The sequence below is a fragment of the Ruditapes philippinarum genome, unplaced genomic scaffold, assembly GCF_026571515.1.
Source record: "Ruditapes philippinarum isolate M1 unplaced genomic scaffold, ASM2657151v2 ctg870_1_1_1_1, whole genome shotgun sequence".
NCBI classification, from domain to species: Eukaryota; Metazoa; Mollusca; class Bivalvia; order Venerida; family Veneridae; genus Ruditapes; species Ruditapes philippinarum.
The window spans coordinates 69,487-86,934 of record NW_026864864.1 but is presented as its reverse complement, the minus strand read 5'-3'; the positions used below and the strand labels follow the sequence as shown (position 1 = coordinate 86,934).

At 38.6% G+C, this 17,448-nt stretch overlaps 1 protein-coding gene across 1 annotated transcript in view; it reads left to right on the top strand.

The window, feature by feature from the left end:
• LOC132727102 (uncharacterized) overlaps positions 1–17,448 on the top strand; it is a 73,000-nt gene that overhangs the window by 52,292 nt on the left and 3,260 nt on the right. Inside the window, exons 50-52 of the mRNA XM_060712507.1 lie at positions 8,568–8,749; positions 9,062–9,283; positions 9,677–16,385. Of these exons, the coding sequence (XP_060568490.1) occupies positions 8,568–8,749; positions 9,062–9,283; positions 9,677–16,385 (7,113 nt within the window). The remainder of the gene's footprint in view (positions 1–8,567; positions 8,750–9,061; positions 9,284–9,676; positions 16,386–17,448) is intronic.

The window sequence follows — 17,448 nt, the reverse complement described above, 5'->3', positions numbered from 1 at the left end:
TTGAACCCGCTTGACAGAAATTTGTAATTTTGACATTTTTTTTATAGAGAATGATAGGAAGCCTAAATTGCAAGACTAAAAGAGAATTTCAGATATAATAAGTTTGTTTAAGTCTTATATTTTAATGATAATGTTTCTACCATCTTTTTGAAGACATTATTTCAGTCCATTTTCCTTTAAAATAGTTTTGATATCTGAAATGAAAACCAAAATGTTCTTTGCATTTTGCCCCTTTCTTAATTGGTTAAGAGTTAAAATATCAATTTAAATAACTAATTTCATCAAAGTTAGTACATGTTCACATTTACTTTCATAGAATCAATTTCTCTTGAATAAGCAGTCGATATTAACAATCCATTAGTATATAAAATGGACACTTAAGCATTCAGTGATAAGTGATTCTAAAAATCAATCGAGGAGTGTTATTTTCTCTGCGTTGTGTAATCTTTGATTCCTAGCACATATGCCGTGTATTGATGTAGTTTATGTAGGCATATTCACGAGTATTCATTACATAACCTATATATCACAGCAGTTTGAAGAACACCTTTATATTGTGTGTGAATCCAGCCTATTTTGTAGTATATGCATTCTGTTTATGTTGTACCCCAGTTTTATATTGTATTACATTTTTGTTTGTATTCTTTGAATAAGTTTTTATTTAAAGAATGATAATACTAAAAAAAGATTATAAAAGTAATTGTTTTATGAAACTAAAAGAATTATAAGTTAAATAAATATGTAATACAACTAACAAGTGAAGGGGAATCAAAATAATAAGTTGTGATGAGGCAGCATTTGGTTTAAAGACATATGAGCCGCGACTCGACAAAAACAACATAATGGGTTTGCGACCAGCATGGATCCAGACCAGCCTGCGCATCCGCGCAGTCTGATCAGGATCCATGCTGTTCGCTTACCAACTCTTTTACAAGTAGAGAAACTGATAGCGAACAGCATGGATCCGGATCAGGCTGCGCGGATGCGCAGGCTGGTCTGGATCCATGCTGGTCGCAAACCCATTATGTTGGTTTTGTCGTGACACGGCTCATATAGCTTTTGATTAAGATCAGATTATGAAAAGTTAAAGTTGAAAGCTTTTGGGGTTACAGACTTTTTTTTTTTTAATCTGAGACGGCATTGCTAAATAAAAGAGCTAAACTTAGATACTTTATTGTTATTTGGGGAAAGAACTTTGTATAATGGAGCTTAAATGAATATGTTTAAAACTAAACTAGAGTTGAAAAACTGATTAAGATTGCTTTTTATTCCCCTTAAAAGCAATTTACTAGATGTGATTTCAGAGCTTTAAAAAGTCAATTTTGGTGAAAGTCTTTGTTTTTTCAGCCAGTCTTCAATATTTTTTTGTGACATTGTGACCTATGCATGCCAGAGACTTTATACATCTCTTACCATTTTAATAAAAATTCATTTTAATAAATTTTGCTAATACAGTAATTATAGTCTGATTACACTGTACAGAACGTCAGGCTTACTCTGAGTGATAGAATGTTAATTAGAAATAAATTTTGCATAAAATATTAAACTCTACTACAATTCACATTTAAATTTATTCTGTACAACATAAATAGGAATTTTAATACTATAAGATAATCCATTAATGATATGTATCATGCAGCTTGTATATTTCTATATTTTGAATTAATATTTATTATATAATATTATATATCGTTGCATAATTATATTCTATCAGCAACAGAATCTGTATAAATAATTTATGCTACACAAAAAGCTGACTGAACATTGTCGGCAACCTACAACCTGTTGAAAACAAGTGATTAGCGTTTGCCACCAGTATAGAACCAGGCCAGCCTGTACTACTGTGCTGTTTGATCAACCTCAATACTGTAGGCCGACTTCAGGCTTTCTACTGGTCCCTACTTTTCCTACTTTTCCTACTTTTTTCTTTTGATCCCTACTTTGCCCTACTTTTTTCTGAAATAGCCCTATTATCCCTACTTTTTCATTTTGAAATGAAATGAAAAAAAGAAGATATTTAAAGTGGTATTTCAGTTGCATTTTCAGTTGCAATTGATGAGTAGTTCAGGTGTGTGTGTTTTTATGCCACCGCAGCATCTGCGATGCGGTGGCATATAGCGATTCACCTGTGTGTATGTGTGTGTGTGTGTGTGTTTGTTTGTTTGTTTGTGTGTGTGTGTGTTATATAGATTATATAGTGAACTTTAAAAAATCTTCTTGTGAAAAACCACTAGTCCAATTTCAACCAAACTTGGCAGGATTGATCCTTGGGTGAAGGGGTTCAAAAGTTGTTCAAAGAATTTCATTCCATGCAGAAATCTGGTTGCCATGGCAACCATAAGGAATTATAAGAATAAATTTAAAAAATCTTCTTGTAAAGACCCAAAAGGCCTAGAGCTTAGATATTTTGCATAAGGCATTGTCTGGTAGACCTCTACCAAGATTGTTCAAATTATAGCCCTGGGGTCAAAATCAGCCCCGCCCCGGGGGTCATTGATTTTCACTATATGTATATATAGTAAAAACTTAAAATACCTTCTTGTAAAGACCGAAAAGGCCTAGAGCTTAGATATTTTGCATAAGGCATTGTCTGGTAGACCCTTACCAAGATTGTTCAAATTATAGCCCTGGGGTCAAAATCGGCCCAGCCCCGGGGGTCATTAATTTTCACTATATGTACATATAGTAAAAACTTAAAATACCTTCTTGTTAAGACCCAAAAGGCCTAGAGCTTAGATATTTTGCATAAGGCATTGTCTGGTAGACCTCTACCCAGATTGTTCAAATTATAGCCCTGGGGTCAAAATCGGCCCCGCCCGGGGGGTCATTGGTTTTCCTTATATGTATATAGTAAAAACTTATAGTAAAACTTTAAAAAAAATTCTTCTAGCAATTGACAAATGCTAGAGGTTAGATATTTTGCATGAAACATTGTGAAGTGAACTTCTAGCAAGATTGTTCAAATTATAGCCCTGGGGTCAAAATTGCCCCCGCCCCGGGGGTCATTGATTTTCAGTATATATATATAATAAAAAATCTTATTGTCTGAAGGTACAAAGCTTAGAGCTTTAATATTTGTTAAATGATATCATCTATAGGAACTCTACCAAAGTTGTTCAAATTTTGTGTCAAAATTAGCCCCGCCCCGGGGGCCATAGGTTTTACTTATATGTATATTGTAAAAAATTTAAAAAATCATCTTCTTTAAATTTACAAAGACTAGAGTTAAGATATTTTGCATGAAACATTATGTAGTGAACCTCTAGCATGATTGTACAAATTATAGCCCTAGGGTCAAAATTGGCCCCACCCCCAGGGGTCATTGATTTCACTATGTACATAGAGTAAAAAATTAAAAAATCCTCTTGTCTGACGGTACAAGGCTTAGAGCTTTGATATTTGGTATATAATATCATCTATGGGTCCTCTACTAAAGTTGTTTTAATTATGCCCCTAGTGTTAAAATTGCCCTGCCCCAGAGGTGATATTTTTCCTTATATGATTGTATAAAGTGAAAACTTGAAAAATCTTCTTCTCTGAATTGAAAAATCTTTTTCTCTGAATTGACAAAGGCTAGAGGTTAAATATATGGCATGAGACTTTGCAAAGTGAACCTTTACCAAAATTGTTCAAATTATAGCCCTGGGGTCAAAATTGGTTCCGCCCAGGGGGTCATTGATTTTCATTATGTACATATAGTAAAAAAATAAAAAATATTTTTGTCTGAAGGCACAAGGCATAGAGCTTGGATGTTTGCTATATAATATCATCTATAGGTCCTCTACCAAAGTTGTTCAAATTTTTCCCCTGGTGTCAAAATTGGCCCTGCCAGGGGGCGGTGATTCTCATTATGTACACATAGTAAAAACAGAAAATAAAACAAATGTTTTCTGAATGGGAGAAAGCTACAGCTTAGATATTTGACTTGCAATTTTGTTTGGTGGACCTGTGTCAAGATTGTTTTGAATTAAACCCTTGGATCCAAAATTTTGCCTTGCCCAAGGGGACAGTGACCTACTTTCTTGTCCTTTGATGTACAGCAATGAAATTTTGACGATGTTTACAGTTATAGTTGTAAAATTGAACTTTGATATCAGGTGACCTAGATTTTGATGATGTGACCTACTTTCTTGTCCTTTGATGTACAGCTATGAAATTTGCACCATGTGCACAGATTAAGATGTAAAGTAAACTTTGATTTCAGCTGACCTAGATTTTGACAAAGTGTCTTACTGTGTTGTCCTTTTGATGTAGTCATGAAATTTAGGCTGTGTGAAATATGACCTTCACCACCAAATTCACTAGTCTCGAGTGCATTGATATGTTCCTACTCTGATCTTTTATTGAGTTAACAACAGATTTAACCACAAATCTGATAATAAGAATAAGATAGGTCAGGGATCTATGCATTATGACAATCTTCAAAATTGTATAGAAACAAAAAAAATCTGTTACTACACTACTATTTAGTGTTGTATTAATGCGGTGGCATAGCATTTTTCTCAAATGCAATCTTGTTCTCCTTGTGATGTCCATCCTTGAAAGACTCATGATCAGAGCTGCATTACTGGTACTGGTACTGCAGTATGTACTGCAGCGATTTTGCAAGTACTGGTACTGATACTGAATTACCGTACTCTTACAAAATTTTGCTACTACACAGGTACTGGTACTGCATTGCTGTCTTAAAACTTTTAAAAGGTGGTACTGCTACTGCATTACATTAGGCAGTATTTTTGGTTTTGATAAAAATGTCATTATTTCTACTCATAAAGTAAAGCTGTAAATTCCATGTATTATTTTATTTTTGTGAAAAAGTAAGTTATCAAACTATAAATAAATTGCTGCAATATTCCTTCAAATGTTAACTTAGTATTTATCATAAAAAAGCACCAAAGACTTAAAGTAAAATTAAAATTGAGATAAACAGAGTCAATAACTCTTTACTGATAAAATATCCTTATTGCAATCTTATTACTTTGTATTTACTAGTAAAAAAAAGAGCAAAATAAACACTAATTAATTACTTCTATTCTAAATAATCCTATTTCAAGTGATATTGTTAGCACCATAAAAAGTTGTTATTTACTTTGGTATAAAATGAACAGAGGTGTGAAGGCAACAAAAAGACTGGTGGGTTTAAAATGTAAGATTATTGCATTGTATTACAGTTGACTGGTTACTAAACAATAACATATGACATGAATATATGTTGTAATTATTGTTTGTAAAATGTATGTTCGTTCATTTAAGTTGTAAAAATGTAATGTCAACTTTAAAGTATATGATTTTTAATTTCTTTGTTGAATAATGTTTGCAATTATTTAGAATGACACTGTGTATTTATTCAAACTTTGATGAATATATAAAAGTATTAGTAGTCTACTGGTACTTAATTACTTCCCCCAAAAAAGTACTGGTACTGCAGTACCAAGCTTAAATCAAGTACTGGTACTGCAAATCTTGGCAAGTACTGGTACTGGTACTTAAGTACTACACCCTTAGTACTGATGCAGCTCTGCTTATGGTGCCTTGGCAAAACATTAAGCAACATTTTGGCTATGAGTTGCCTGTCTTTCAAGCATGGACTGAACTGAAGATACACACAGCCTGATGTGGTCTTGGTGATGGTATGTTTTGCTAATTCTTAAATAAAACAGTAAGAAAATTCCTACTTTATCCCTACTTTTTAACATCAGAAATCCCTACTTTGCCCTACTTTTTGGTAAAAAAAATGCCCTACTTTTTAACCAGGTTTTCCGAAGGAGAAAACTGGTTATTAGATTGAGGTATGTCGGCGGGGCGGGCGGGCGGGCGGGCGGCGGGCGGATGGCGGACGGGCGGGCGGGCGTAAACAATTTCTTCTGTGCGCAACTCCTCCTACATTTCTCAACGGATTTTGACCAAACTTTCACAGAAGCTTTGTCATCAAGTGCCCTGGCGCATATTGTCGGGGTTTTGCGATTAGATAATATTTGACCTAATTATGGCCCTTTGTTTTTTTTCCTTATATAGAATATATAGTGAACAATTTCTTATGTGCGCAACTCCTCCTACATTTCTCAACAGATTTTGACCAAACTTTCACAGAAGCTTTGTCATCAAGTGCCTGGCGCATATTGTCGGGGTTTTGCGATTAGATAATATTTGACCTAATTATGGCCCTTTGTTTTTTTTTCCTTATATAGAATATATAGTGAACAATTTCTTCTGTGCGCAACTCCTCCTACATTTCTCAACGGATTTTGACCAAACTTTCTCAGAAGCTTTGTCATCAAGTGCCCTGACACATATTGTCAGGGTTTTGCAATTGGTATATATTGGACCTAATTATGGCCCTTTGTTTTTTTTCATTATAGAGAATATTATAGTGAACAATTTCTTCTTTGCGCAACTCCTCCTACATTTCTCAACGGATTTTGACCAAACTTTCTTAGAAGCTTTGTTATCAAGTGCCTGGCACATATTGTCGGGGTTTTGTGATTGGATAATATTTGACCTAATTATGGCCCTTTGTGTATTTTTTCCTTATACAGAATATAATAGTGAACAATTTCTACAGTGCGCAACTTCTCCTACATTTCTCAACGGATTTGACCAAACTTTCACAGAAGCTTTGTCATCAAGTGCCATAGCACATATTGTCGGGGTTTTGTGATTAGATAATTTTTTACCTAATTATGGCCCTTTGTTTTTTTTCCTTATACAGAATAATATATAGTGAACACTTCTTCTCTGCGCAATTCTGTGCGCAACTCCTACAATTCTCTAGGGATTTTGACAAAACTCTCGCAGAAGCTTTGTCATCAACTCTTGCTGCATGTTGTCAGGGTTATAAGATTTGATAATGTTTGACCTAATTATGGCCATTTATTTTTTTCCCTTATATAGAAATATATTGTTTTTGTTCCATATATAGAATATAAAGTGAACAAATTCTTATTTGCACACCTCTTCCTACAAACTATTTTGACAAACTTTCACAGAAGCTTTCTCATCAAGAGAGTCCTTGTGCATATCATTGGGGTTTTGTGATTTTGGGTGGGCGGGCGGGGTGTTCACTTTAAAACAAATGCCCCTGCATGACGAAGCTTCTGTGAAATATTTTGCTGAAAACCTGGTTGCATCGCATTGCGATGTTCCTTGTTCCCTAGTTTTTTTGGTAGAGGCAGTAGAAAGCCTGCGACTTATTTCAAAATTTCATCTTGATTTCCCCATAAATGATAATGGACAGTTCCAGAATGGAAGCTGGACAAGTCCATTTAGGAAATTCAGCAGGTTAAAGGTTAGGAGAGATTTGTCATTTTGGAATATTCTAGATACATCTGAAATAATAGAAACTGCCATGGGCATCCATTTTAAATAGTTCTTGGGCGCAGAGTTCTTTTTATCTTGGGCACTGATTATTGTATCATCACAAAACAAACTTTTCTGTGAGTTTTTTTTCTGTAATATATTTTGTCTTTGTCTGCACAAAATTGAGAACTGAACTAATCATTTCAAAGGCGTGTTGATATTTCACATAGAAGTTTCTATTAATATCATCATTTACAAATCAATCAGTGCATATTCTGTATGTTGTCCGTATTTTGTTCATATCTCATATACATGTATAATATAATATCAATAATTGCATGTTAATACTTTTAATATGTCACTGCATGTATTTTATTGCTATACAGTTCCCTTAGACAAAATGCAGTTTCTTTGTCAACACAAAATATTTTATTCCAATAGGAATTTCAAAGGTTCACTGAACAAAAGTTTGTTCTAACTATATTTAGTTACGACAGCGTTTGAATTGTTAAACAAGCAGTGTAATCTTTTTGGGGCTTAGCTTTATAAATCTTAAAGTTGAAAATGTTACAAATTTCATTTAATGGATTTTCTAATTTTCTAATAGTATAATGATCACATCTGCAAAGTTTAAGGGAACTTTGTAGGACAGTAAGTTACTGTTAACAGTATACCACTGATATAAATATAGTTTTTTAACCGTATAATGTACATGGTGGTGATAATATTGATGTAGTCTAAACAAATGGATAAATAACAAATGTTTACAACTTGCTATTCAATTATTTTATCAATCTAGTGAATTTGGCTGTACAGTATATGTAATTGTTCATTAATTAAGATATATTACAAAATTCGACTTGAGTATTAATGAAAAAGCTATTCCTTTTCAGGACTGCATCTGAAACAAATATTTCAGGGATATTTGAGGATATTTAAGGCTTTGCATAATAACTCTATTTTATCAAATTACCTTGTTTGATGCCATAAACATAACATAATAGATAATAATTATGATTCTTGGTATAAAGTTTGTGTCTAGAAATAGAGGTCAAAGGTTTGATTTCAGAGAGCTTGGTTTCTTATACTGGCATTACCACCTTAAAAGACCAAGTCGTGAACCCTTTAAATTGTTCCATATTTATTTCCAAAAGCATAAATGTAAAATGACAGGTTTTGAAGAACAAATGTTCTTGTTATATAACAAAGTAGTAGAGTGTTATAAAATGCCTAGAAATGGTTGTATGCTAATATAGATGATGTGATTTCAGGTTCACAGCCAGCATCAAGTCAACAGGCACAAAGTAAGCCACCGCCGATGCAGTTCAAGCCCCAAGATGAGACTGAGAGACGGATCATGGAAATATTGAGTAATACAGCCAACATGCAGCGTGGTCAGTCACCTTCACTTGCTACATCTGGCCAGACCACACCAAGTACACAAAGTCCAGCCGTGAGTAGAACAATGTCTCTAGATCTATGTAATGTGTACATGATTTTGATTGCAGCTTTTGAAATAAAAATGTCTTGTAATAATCAAATGATGTTGAAATTTGTAAGTTTTAAGGATTTAAATTTATTGTTTAATTATCCATTTTCGGAGTATAAAACAGTAGTTCTATATAATTTTGAATATTATAATAGGAATTGTCGAAAAAATATTGAATATATATATAAAAAAAACTCTTGCATTAAAATATGTATGTAAATGTATATTTGTTGAAAACAGATGATTATTTTACATAATCTTTATCTATTAATTTAGTCTGTCATTGCTGGAACTGTCCCCCAAACTGGTGTAGTTGAAGGTCAGCAATTAACCTTGACCAGTCAAGGTCAGCCAACTGTATTGTCTCAGGGTCAGCAAGTGACCATTGCAAGTCAAGGTCAGCCAACAATACTGTCTCAGGGTCAGCAAGCAATATTAACCTCTCAGCTAGCAGCACAAGTTGGTCAAGTGCCGAGTCCTGGTGCACCACCTTCAAAGGTAATCAAACTTACAACTGAGCTTATTGAAAAATAAGAATTTTTTTTAAAGTAAAACTTATAGTTCAAACTCAATTCTATAGCTTTTCATTTGTATTCAGCTATTGACAATAGCTGTGTTTGTCTCACACACCCTTCATTTAGTGTTTGGTGTAGCCAAGTTAGAAAGCCAATAGTGAGAGTACCTATAAATATGTAAAAACAGCACACCAATACTCTATATTCAAGGCTTCATGGTCATGAAACAAAGGATTAGTATGTTATTACAAAAGGCCGGTCTGGATTCAGTTGATTTGAACATCCATTGATCAGTTTATATTAAGATTCTGTTTGTAAATAAATGAGGTAGTTTTTGTGATTTTGATTTTTATTTGATTGATTTTTTTTATTTCAGACTCCACCAGCTCAAGGAAGATTAACACCAGGACAGGGAGGAAGGCTCACACCAGGCTCTCAGGGTAGACTAACTCCAGTGCAACAAGGGAGGCTTACGCCTGGGACTCAGGGGAGGCTCACTCCAGGGGCACAAGGTCGGCTAACCCCAGGTCAAACAGCCACATCAGCAGTGCCATCTCCAGGTCCACCTGCTCAGTCACCTTTGGCACAGTCTCCCCTTGCACAGTCACCAAAGGGAATCCCTTCACCACTTACTGACCAGACTGGCACACAGCAGGTTGTCTCAGCTCAGAGTCCCTCAGGTTTGCCTATTGCATCAGCTTCTTCCCCGAGAGGACCAAACCAGCAAGTCAACGTAAATGTGTCTGTGATGTCAACAACAAATCCTGCAGTACAATCCATTAATGTTGGACCACAGCCAATAACTTGCCAGAATGAGGGCAAAGTACTTGGATCAGCACACGTAAATCAGCCTACATCAATACCACCTGGTCATACATCCAATCAAACAATCTCAGGTTCTAGTCAGCCATCATCTTTTCAAAGTCAAAATATTGTGTCATCTGCATCATCATTACAGAGTCACATTCCAGTATTAAGTCAGCAACCTCATACAGTAACAGGCAGTCAAGCAGCGCCATTGCCAGGCCAGACACAAGTGAGACCATCACAAGGCCAGTTGTCAATGTCAACTGGTCTCCAGGGACAGCATCCAGCTATACATGGCCCTGGCATGGATCATGCTCATAGGCCTGCTTTACCAGGCTCTGAAATAAACATGCCAGGGCAACTACATCATCCAGCTTTTCCTGGTCAACAAACTAGGTTTGCAAGGCTGCCACCAGGGCTTGCCAATTACCCTGCTCATATCAGACATCTCATGCAACAGAGAGGTGAGGCACCCCAATTTCCAACAGGTTTTTTACCTTTTGATGTACAAGGTCAGCCAAGAGTCCGGCCACCTATGCAGCCACACTGGAGGGCTCCAGAAGCAACTAGTACCCCGGCCAGAAGATCACCAAGACCAGCTGCTCCAAGCCTTGGACCAGTGCCAAGAATGGGACTGCAGCCTAATCCAAACTTTCCTCAGGGACCAATGACAGGCATTGGACAATCAGTTATTAGTAAAGAGCAACAAGGTACAGTGCAACATACACAAGTTACTTCAGCTGCTCCAATACAAGAAACAAATGTAACTCTTGCTACCACATTACCCCATAACAATCCACCAAGTACTGTTAAAGTGACAACTACTTTAACAAGTGTTTCAAGTGCCACACAAGCTAGTCAATTAACAACATTAAGCCACCAAGTGATGTCATCTTCAGATACAACGACAGAAACAAGCCAGTCTCAGATGTTAGGACAATCTGGAGGTTTTCAAACAAAAAGCGCAGAAACAACTGTTACTAAGGAGCAGCAAATTAATCCATCAATAAATGAAGTAGCACATGCTGCAAGTACCGATGCATTGAGAGAAAGTTCATCAAAAAGTGAACAAGAAACAAATAGTACAGAGAAAAGTCAGTCGGAGACAGAAGTAAGTGCCCTAAAAGAAGATAATGAATTAAATGATAACCAAAATAAACCAGAGTGTACAGATGGAGTAAATTGTGGCACACCACCTCCAACAAGTGAATGTACAGATGGAATTCATTGTGGTACACCACCTCCAACTGATGAATGTACAGATGGAATTCATTGTGGTACACCTCCTCCAACTGGTGAATGTACAGATGGAATTCATTGTGGTACACCTCCTCCAACTGGAGAATGTACAGATGGAATTCATTGTGGTACACCTCCTCCAACTAGTGAATGTACAGATGGAATTCATTGTGGTACCCCTCCTCCAACAGGTGAATGTACAGATGGAATTCATTGTGGTACACCACCTCCAACAACTGTATGCAGTGATGGAATACACTGTGGTACACCTCCTCCAACAGGTGAATGTACAGATGGAATTCATTGTGGTACCCCTCCTCCAACAGGTGAATGTACAGATGGAATTCATTGTGGTACCCCTCCTCCAACGGGTGAATGTACAGATGGAATTCATTGTGGTACACCTCCTCCAACAGGTGAATGTACAGATGGAATTCATTGTGGTACACCACCTCCAACAACTGTATGCAGTGATGGGATACACTGTGGTACACCTCCTCCAACTGGTGAATGTACAGATGGAATTCATTGTGGTACCCCTCCTCCAACGGGTGAATGTACAGATGGAATTCATTGTGGTACACCTCCTCCAACGGGTGAATGTACAGATGGAATTCATTGTGGTACACCTCCTCCAACAGGTGAATGCACAGATGGAATTCACTGTGGTACACCTCCACCAACAGGTGAATGTACAGATGGAATTCATTGTGGTACCCCACCTCCAACAATTGTATGCAGTGATGGGATACATTGTGGTACACCTCCTGCAACTGTGCAGTGCTCAGATGGAATTCATTGTGGTACACCTCCTCCAACGGGTGAATGTACAGATGGAATTCATTGTGGTACACCACCACCAACAGGTGAATGTACAGATGGAATACACTGTGGTACTCCACCTCCAACTGGTGAATGCTCAGATGGAATTCACTGTGGTACCCCACCTCCAACAAGTGGATGTACAGATGGAATTCACTGTGGTACCCCACCTCCAACAAGTGAATGTACTGATGGAATTCATTGTGGTACTCCACCTCCAACAGGTGAATGTACAGATGGAATACATTGTGGTACACCTCCTCCAACAGGTGAATGTACAGATGGAATTCATTGTGGTACACCTCCTCCAACAGGTGAATGCACAGATGGAATTCATTGTGGTACACCTCCACCAACAGGTGAATGTACAGATGGAATTCATTGTGGTACACCACCTCCAACTGTACAGTGCTCAGATGGAGTCAATTGTGGAACACCTCCACCCCAAAATACTGAATCATCAAATGGTGCCAGCAATTCTACTAGTCAGAGCGAACCTCTGTCCATTGTAACCACAAGTCAAGATGTTCCACCTCCTTTGCAGTCATCTCTTCTTTCGCCACAGCAAATGGCTGTTCATGCTGATCATCCATACATAACAATGTCTTCAAACCCTCCAGCATTAAAACCAACACCAGTTGTAGCCACAGGATCAAATGATGCATGTCCCACCACAACTCAGCCTCTACAGATTGCAAACCCATCGCAAAGTATTATTTCTTCGAAAGACAGTGCCTTTACAAATCCAGTTGTTTCAAGAAAGTCCCCAGAAAGTGATGCTCAACATATTAATTCTGAACATGTTCCTTCTATAAAAGCTGGTAATAATAGGACAGAACCACTTCATGACACAGCTGTGTCTAAAAATGAAAAAGAAGAGGGAAATAAAGCTGAACAAATTGTCTCAGGAAATGCACCAAAAAGTGCAGCGAATGTTTCAATGGTGCCTGAAGAAAAAGAGCCATTGACTTCAAATGTAAGAGAACTAGGAGGCACACCACAATCTGGCGATATTGAAAAGATGCAACAGGCCTATAAAAATCAGCCTCGTGAGGATCAGTCTTGCAATGTCACGATAGTAACAGTAAAGGAGGAAAATTTAAACCTTAATCCTACACCATTGTCTTCTCAACCTGTACAGACTGGGCTAGAAAAAGTTGATACATCATTGTCAGAAACACAGATTTCTGTGACAGAAGCACAAATAGCTACATCAGAAACAGTGCAACAAAACCTGCCTCCTACAACATCTATATCACACATACAAAAACCAAGTGCTCCTCCAAAGCCTGTAGAACAGTTAACTGCCACTGCTCCTGAACAAGGTCCAATTGTAACAACGGTACCAAGGCCACAACACTATGGGCCAATACCAGCAGTGCCAACAGACCCAATGCAGAGGCCACCAAGTCTTTCTCAAAGTTTCCCTCACCCTATTCCTTCCAATGGAGGAAGATTACATTATACACCAGGCCAACAACAGCAAGCTGTCACAAGCGCATCACATCCATCTGCTGTTCCTGATATAAGGCAACGGTTTCCAGCAGCTCATGAAGGCACTAGAGGTTTCCGGCCAGATATGGCCACTATTAGACCAGGACAACATGAAATTATGACACAACAGCTACAACAGCAAGCTATGAGTCAGTTGGAGTTTAGAAGGAGAGCTCCTGGGCAGGACCCAAGAATGGCTCATGAACCAGGTTTAAGATTGAGTATGCCAGGAGTCAGACAGCAGGGACAGTTGCCAGGATTTCAAGGCTTTGAACAAAGATCACCGATTTCTGCTGAGGGTAGAGTCCAAGATTCAAGGTATTTCCTACAAGACCAGCGTTACTCTATGCCTGGCAGTCAAGAACAGAGATATTTTATGCATGATCCTAGACATCCTTTTCAGAGTCAAATGGGTATGAGGCATCCATTCTTTCAGCAAAGACCAGGAATGCAGCCAATGCAAAGAGGACAGTTCCCAGAACATGCTCTACAACAGGCTCAACAGAGACCACAATTTTCAGTTATGCCTGGCCAAGGACCTAGATTGCCAATGTCATCCCTCCCAGTTACTACTGCTCAAGATGGTGGTGTGAAACAGGAAACTGTTGTAAAAACAGAGCCAGTGATAAAACAAGAACCTGGTGTGAAGTTGGAATCAAAGGGTCACGAGGACTTTTCTTTAAACCAAGCCACAGGTGTTCAGCATGCCTCAGTTGATACAAAGGCAGTGCCTCAGCCAAGTCCCAGGCCTAAATCTCAAACACCACCATCAGCAGGTGGACACTCGGGTCATTCAGGAAGTAACAGATCAACGCCCTTATCCAGACCCCCGAGTGTGCAGCGACAATCTCCAGGAGCATCTACTGGAAGTCAAAGAAATTCCCCTGCCCAGTCTCAGTCACCAGGACACTCTATAGTGCCTCCATCTCCAAGCCATTCAATTCCTGCACAATCCCCAAGCCACCCAGTGCAGTCTCCTGGCCAAGGAAGTATAGCTCATTCTCCTGGTCACTCAACTATGCAGACAACATCTCAAGATGACCTTCAACTTCCATCTGTGTCAGCCACATTTGCTGCTGCAGGAATGATGAGACTGGGAGAAATGACAGGCTCACCACAACAGCCATATCATTCAATGACTAGACCCCCTGTTCCAAGTTCATCTGGTTCAGGTCCAGCTTTCTCTTCAGTGTCATCTATAGTGCAAGCAGTCTCAACAGTATCGTTTCCACCTTTGCAAGGCCAGGCAGTTTCATCACACTGCACAACTCCAACTGAAGTGTCTTTACCTCCAAGCACATATGTTAAAACAGAAGGTGTTGGAGCATCTTTGGTAGGTTCCTCAGCATCAACTCAAACTCCAGTTCATAGTCGTACAGCCCAAGGACCTATTCCTCAGGCTAGTCAGGGAGTACCTTCCCAACCAATGCAAATAAACCAGAATACATCAGGACCTCATACCGTCTCATCAGCATCTCATGCTCCTGTTACTAGTCAGCGACCATCACCTCAGCAGTCTCCACAGCAAGTTCCACAGCTTCAAGCAGGACCTCATGGCATGCCTGGAGGACAAAGGATGTATGGACCAGTTCCAGGGCAGCCACCATCATCCTCTGCTCCACATCCACCAAGAACAAGGGGTCCAAGACAACAGCAGTCTCATGCTCAGCAACAGAGATACACCCTACCAAGTAATCTACCTCCCCATCTGGCTGGAATGTTATCCATGAACATGAGACCCAACAAGACAATGTACCCACAACAACAAGAAAGACCTGTAGGACAAATGCAAATGAGATTTCCTCCAGGCCATCCTATGGCAATGCAACCTGGTGGACCGAGGGGATTTCCAATGCCAAGTGGACATATCCCAGGAGAAGCAATGACTACATCCTCCAGTATGCAGCAAATGTCTCCAACTGCCAGGCACCCCGGTATGATGCAGCATCCGGGCATGCCTGGTATGAGGCATCCAGGCATGAGACCTGGCATGCCCATGGTACATCCAATGTCTCAGATGCATCCAGGTCAGATGTCACCAACCAGCCCCCACCCAGGAGTTCCACCCATGCATATGTCAACATCTGGCATGGCAATGATGGGACCGCCAGGAGTTCCTCACATGTCAGTAGCACAACCTAATTCAGAGTTGCCATCACCAACACATAGGCCAGGGGCACCACCAACACCTGGTTCAGTGCCATCAACTCCTTCACCTACTCCAGCCTCGTATCCACATGGTGTCATGCCTCCTAATTCTGCAGCAGTGTCTTCTGCCCCAGGTTTCCCTGGAGATGTTTCAAACAGACCACCATTCCCATTCCACAGAATGCCTGGTGCTCAAAGGATGCAGTTTGATCCAAGAATGCAAATGGACCCAAGAATGCAAATGGATCCAAGAATGCAAATGGATCCAAGAATGCAGTTTGACCCAAATGCAAGACAAGGTTCAGAAGAAAGGCAGCCACCACCAGGAATGGGTCCAAGATTTCCTCCAGGATTTCAGTTTCCTGGTTTTCCTCAAGGTAAACCAGGTCCTGGGCATGAGCCAATGACCAGCCATGGTCAGTTTGATGAAAACATGAGGAGATTTGCGCCTGGACAGCTCCCTCATGGAGTAATGAGTGTCTCACAGAGTGGTGGACCTCCAAGAAATGCCTCACAAGCTCCAAGCACTGCTTCTACACCGAGTCCTGTAACTTCCATTAAACAGGAACCAACAGGTACTTAAATTTTATCCCTTTAGGATCATTTTTCATATTTTCAATATAGTTTTAAGACACAAGAATTAAAATGCTTTGATAATACTTTACTTTTTTAACACTTTTCAAGGTACAACATAATGAAGTGGCTGTAATTTGTTCTTATTGTTTCTTATAAAAGATATAATATTATATGTACTTTACTGCCTTCTTTTTGGGATGTTTTATGAAGAGTTCTTTTTAACAATCATTTTTATACGCCCGTTTGAAAAACGGGACGTATTATGGGAACGCCCCTGGCGGGCGGGCGGGCGGCGTCCAATTTTGTCCGGAGCATATCTCCTACATGTATGGAGGGATTTTAATGAAACTTCATATAAATGTTCACCACTATGAGGAGCAGTGTCGCGCACATGAACCAGGTCTCTAGGTCAAAGGTCAAGGTCACACTTAGAGCTCATTGAAAAATGCTTGTCCGGAGCAAAACTTCCACATGTATAGAGGGATTTCAATATTACTTGGCACAAATGTTCACCATTGTGAGGCGGAGTGTCGCGTGCAAGATTCAGGTCCTTGCGGCCAAGGTCAAGGTCACACATAGAGGTCAAAGTTCAGATAAAAATATGAAGATGTGTATATGGACCATTTAGTCATCATTTATTGAGGGATTGTAACACAAATGGTCATTATCAAGACTATGGCTGTGATACATATAATTTAGGTCAATATATACAAGGTCAAGGTCACTAAAGATGATGAAATATCCAGATTTTGTAAATAGAATTTAATCAAAGGGAGACAACAAAGTTATTACTTTGTTCATAAATGACTTACACAATTACTCCCCTTGATCTATTTTCACTTTCAATTCTAAAAATAGAATTTAATCAAAGGGCATGAAATAATCCTCTTTCTTAGACTTGAGTATGTTCTAAAGAATGTAACATTTATTTACACATGTTTCATTCATTGGTCAAGATTCTTAACTGTGATAACTATGGTGTTCTGTAGACTTGGTATTTGTTCATAAAGATCATACAGTAATTACCTTATCAAATGTAAATACTTTCTCATAGAAATTTAA